The 4,665-nt window shown below is 41.0% G+C and overlaps 2 protein-coding genes across 2 annotated transcripts in view; one reads left to right on the plus strand and one right to left on the minus strand.

Annotated features, from left to right (window-relative positions):
* Positions 28-2,738, minus strand: LOC104719908 (pre-mRNA-processing-splicing factor 8B-like). Its single transcript, XM_010437891.1, has 8 exons — positions 2,458-2,738; positions 2,244-2,367; positions 2,079-2,171; positions 1,563-1,972; positions 1,446-1,491; positions 954-1,268; positions 565-859; positions 28-476 (listed from the first exon to the last, which is right to left on the minus strand). The coding sequence occupies exons 1-7, from the start codon at positions 2,736-2,738 to the stop codon at positions 806-808; spliced, it is 1,323 nt and encodes a 440-aa protein (XP_010436193.1). The 3' UTR covers positions 28-476; positions 565-805.
* Positions 3,122-4,665, plus strand: part of LOC104716160 (putative ER lumen protein-retaining receptor C28H8.4) — a 3,412-nt gene continuing 1,868 nt past the window's right edge. The window contains exons 1-6 of the mRNA XM_019231046.1: positions 3,122-3,424; positions 3,678-3,877; positions 3,957-4,097; positions 4,185-4,265; positions 4,378-4,502; positions 4,579-4,628. Coding sequence (XP_019086591.1) covers positions 3,199-3,424; positions 3,678-3,877; positions 3,957-4,097; positions 4,185-4,265; positions 4,378-4,502; positions 4,579-4,627 — 822 coding nt within the window. The 5' untranslated portion in view covers positions 3,122-3,198 and the 3' untranslated portion in view covers position 4,628. The remainder of the gene's footprint in view (positions 3,425-3,677; positions 3,878-3,956; positions 4,098-4,184; positions 4,266-4,377; positions 4,503-4,578; positions 4,629-4,665) is intronic.

A 4,665-nucleotide genomic window follows, 5' to 3' on the forward strand; every position in this document is an offset into this window, starting at 1 on the left:
AAAAATAAAAACGGAACATACCATCATGTTTCATCAACCTCATCCTTGCATCTCTTGGCCAGCACTTTTTATTGTTATATCCCACCATGTTTTCATTGTTGGGATCAGGATTCTCGGTTAGATGACGTTGAATAAGATCCCGAGCCTCTTCATGGGTAAATTTAAACATTATATGCACTTTGTCTATATAACGAGAATACAGTCTTATGGGATGACGTGTCTCAACTTTTGTATCCCAATAGGTCATAAACTCATTAGGCCTCTGCGATGGCCCCGCAATTTCACTCGCTCGAGTCAAACCAAGAAGCAAAAGATCTAGCACTAGTCCATAAAATTGAACAACAAACGATGCAAACTGCAGTCCCCTAATGAGTCCATACGTATTAGTATAGCTCATATCCTTGTAAGACAGCACCACGTTATTCTTGCCAGTCACATAGTTTGCAAGCTTGGGGTCAAGAACCAAACGAAGAAGGCTGAAAGAAATATAACAGAAAAGAACGTGTTACTCCACAAATTCTAGGTTTTATGTAAATAATCACTATGCATTTTATAGAGATATACCTGTTCAACACTGTAAAGTCAATCTTCTCAAAGAGTTTTTCAAACTTCGTCTGGAGCATCACCACACACTGACCATCACCTGTGTCCCATATGCCTTGCAAATTATTGATACCTTGACACCATTTGTAAACCAGAAGCGGTGGAGGCTCTGAGTCTGCAGGTTTTATCCAGTTGGGAAACAAGTGGCGCTTGTCACCCTCGTACCACAAATATTGATCAAGATAGGCATCAGTAATTTTCTCTAGGGGATCAATTTGATAGGCATCAGTAATTGATCCATAAATTCTATGCCAACCTGCAGAAAGAAAAAAGTAATAACCATCAGAATAATGTCGTGACTTAAGACGCATGTTCATAAAACTGCTCCAGAATAAGTGAATTCAACTCACTTCTTTGAAACTATGCTGAGTGAGAAGATGACGCTTTATTCGCATTAGAGCTTCATGAGGATTGTCATAAGCCTGTTCAATTAAACCAAGCTCTTCTCTCTGCTGCTGATTCAACTTCACAGCTGCACTATATGACTCTTTCAGTCTCTCAAGGGCCAAGATAAGCAACTTTGTGTCATGTTTATATGATAACGGGGGGAAAGAGATTGGTGAAAATTTTCTAGACTCCAGCCAATTAACAGTGGTGCTATATATTGCAATTCCTTCATCCGCAGTGACATATGGACCATCTTTCTGAAAATTATGCTGTCGTTCCTGCAAAAATGTTACAACGAGAAAATATTACAAACTAGAAAATCGAGAATAAAAGAACAATCAAACAGTTTGTTTGAAAAACAACAATTCGACCAGATCAATAAACGGAGCCTCTTCATAAGCATCTGAATCAAGCAACAATGATGAAGATGATATGAGTTGTGACAAGTTACAAACCTGTTCAGCCTTTAGCCAAAGTCGGGTTAACCGTCCAAGATTCTTTCTANCGGAATGCATAAGAAAAAGAGAACAGAAGGACAGCAGCTCAAAAAGAATACATAAGATATAGAGCACAGAAGGACGATCGTGTAACCTGGTATGCACATGTTCAGTGCCTTTGCTGTGAAGAAGGATGGCATGTCAAACAAGTAGAAGTAGTTGCGATCAACCAAATCAGACAACAACTGGGCTGCAAGTCTGTGAAGGGTTGACATAATTGGAAGCGAGAGATTCCACGTCCGGTAACTTGGACCATTGATCAGTTTAGTTTTGACACGTGGCTTGTGGTCGTAAAACCAAGAGTATACAGCAGAATCTTCTTCCTCGTCAAGCTCCAATTGAATAGGCTCCAGGGGATCAACGTCCAACAGGTTATCAGCATAGTCTAGAGGAGGCTCCTCATCATCAAATGGTGGAAAACGCATTCTTTTGAAATGACGACGATCCCTCTTTTCCCTTCTCATCATTATCCACATAGAACCCCACTGAAAACCAGAGACAAGGAAAGAACCATCACTCCCAGAAATTTAAAAACGCACATACACAAAAGTAAAGAGAGAGTGAGAGGGAGAGAGGTTATCATCCACCCACCTGAGCCATGTAAATAGGCTCCACAACCCATGGTACCTCGTTCACAAAAGTAATAGCTCCGGTGATATGATACAAGACCTTCACGTCTCGGACCTGGAAGAAATCTGAGTATAAAAATTTTGAGCAAAAGCGGGATCTGAGTATCCTTTAAAACTAAATGAGTACCTGCTGCCAGGGCATAGGCATATTCTCCAGGAGCTTAAAAACTGCGTGAGGGGCGAACTTAAGTGCTCCAAGATACACACGTTTATCAAGACGGTGTTTCTTCGATGACATATCACCATGATCCCTGCATCAATAAGAATGCAAAGAAATTTCAATCCCAAGTAAACCCCAAACCTAAAATTGGGAAATCGAAAGTGAAAAGATAGAAACTCGCCTGATGATCTTCCTAACGTGCTCAGGTGGCATGTCTTCCTTCTGAGTTTCCACGAACCCAAACTTTCTCTTCTCGCCGTACCGTTTGGAATTTAGCTGCATCCATACTCTGGCCTTCTTCTCAAGTTTCGCCTCCGCCTCCTCGAGATTCGGTTCCGTCGGAGGATTCCGATTAGAAAACTCAGCGGGCTGTGCCGTGTAAGAAGGAAACTCAGCGGGTGTCAGCATCCTTGAACCGTCCGTACCAGGAGGAGCTATAGTCGTACCATCGTTGTTCCACATAGCTTCAGATTTCAAATCCAAACGCACAGCGAAATCTCAGAGGAGGAAACCCTAAAAACCCCCGTGCAAGCCTTGATGAGCACGAAAAAAAAAACCCTAAATCACCGACGTCGGGGTGAGATGAGGTCGGTAAGAAGACGATTATTAACAGACCCCGATGTATATAAAATAGGGTGAAAAAAACTTAATAATGTCGGTTATTCGAACCGTCTGACTCTACTAGAGTAATGGAACTCTAGCAAAGTAAGTGGGCCTTTTGATATCTAAAATTGGGCCTGAAATTGTGCACATAGCCTTAACCGTCGTTGTGTGGGTAATTCAGTAAAATTAGGGCAAGTCAACGAAAACCAGACTTTATTTATGTCGATCGTTAAAAAAAAAAAGTTACCTTTTTTCACTCTGCCGAGAAAATCAAAGACAGAAGAAGAAGAAGAAGAAAAGCGAAAAAAAAAGGCAAAACATGAAGACGACGACGAAGACTCCGATCCACGCGGTGTGGTCATGGGTCAGGAGGCAACCTCCGAAGGTGAAGGCTTTTCTCGCCGTGGTCACTGGCATGGCGACTTTGGTTCTTCTCAGATTCATTGTTGTCGATCACGACAATCTCTTTGTTGCCGCTGAGGCTGTTCATTCCATCGGGATCTGTGTTCTCATCTACAAACTCATGAAGGAGAAGACCTGTGCTGGTTCAATTCTTATCTCTCTCTTTTCTTTTCTTCACATCCAATTAAATTAATTCTAGGGTTTTTCAACTCCCCTCAGCTTTCTGATCGTAGTATGTATTCGTCCCTTCCTAGCAAAATTACTTGTCAACGTCACAGCTCTCTTGTTTATTCCCTCAATAAATTTTCAGGCTTTGATCAGGATTACATTGGATTACCACTATTAGCAATAAAGCCGTGAGCTCATGACTTTGTGAATGTCTTTTTTATTTTGCAGGATTGTCACTGAAATCTCAGGAGCTTACGGCTATTTTTCTAGCGGTTAGGCTGTATTGCAGCTTTGTTATGGAATATGATATACATACCATTCTCGACTTGGCTACTTTGGGAACTACTCTCTGGGTTATATTTATGATCCGTTTTAAGCTTAGAGCTAGTTACATGGAGGATAAAGACAACTTTGCTCTCTATTATGTGGTAAGTCTATCTGGTTGACTTGTCATCACCATGACTTATAAGCTGTGCAGTAACAATGATTTGATTTTGATTTTTTCAGCTTGTGCCCTGTGTTGTGTTAGCTGTGTTGATCCATCCATCGACCTCCCATAACATATTAAACAGGATTTCATGGGCATTATGTGTATACCTTGAAGCTGTTTCAGTCCTGCCTCAGCTTCGTGTGATGCAGAACACAAAGGTCACAACTTTATTTCACTATGGCAAATTTGAGAACTGAACGGAACACATTTGTTTTACTCTCTCCACATCTATTTGGTTGTTTCAGATTGTTGAACCCTTCACGGCTCATTATGTTTTCGCACTTGGAGTAGCAAGGTTCCTTAGCTGTGCCCACTGGGTTTTACAGGTTAGTTTTGATCCAATAGCAGTTCTGATACTCGATTGGATCAATACACTGAAAGATAATTTCGAAAGCTCAAAAAGTGGTCTTGTACAATGTCTAATGTGTTGAAAAACAGGTTGTGGACACGCGGGGACGGTTGCTTGTAGCATTGGGTTATGGATTGTGGCCATCAATGGTTCTTATCTCAGAAATTGTTCAAACATTCATCTTGGCAGATTTCTGTTACTACTACGTCAAAAGGTACACGTTTACACCTTTAACTTCAACATTTTAGCTCTTTATATAACTCAAAAGTTTCAATCTTTTTCTTCTGCAGCGTTTTCGGAGGGCAGCTTGTATTGCGGCTTCCATCTGGAGTAGTATAAAGTCATAACTCAAAAGGATAGATATACACTCCAACGAT

This window comes from Camelina sativa, chromosome 10, assembly GCF_000633955.1.
Source record: "Camelina sativa cultivar DH55 chromosome 10, Cs, whole genome shotgun sequence".
Taxonomy (NCBI): domain Eukaryota; kingdom Viridiplantae; phylum Streptophyta; class Magnoliopsida; order Brassicales; family Brassicaceae; genus Camelina; species Camelina sativa.

Coding starts and splice junctions, on each gene's coding strand:
- LOC104719908 (XM_010437891.1), bottom strand. CDS start 2,738: ATGTGGAACAACGATGGTACGACTATAGCTCCTCCTGGTACGGACGGT. Junction 2,172..2,243: donor TGCCTATGCCCTGGCAGCAG/GTACTCATTTAG, acceptor GATTTCTTCCAG/GTCCGAGACGTGAAGGTCTT. Junction 1,973..2,078: donor AGCCTATTTACATGGCTCAG/GTGGGTGGATGA, acceptor TCTGGTTTTCAG/TGGGGTTCTATGTGGATAAT.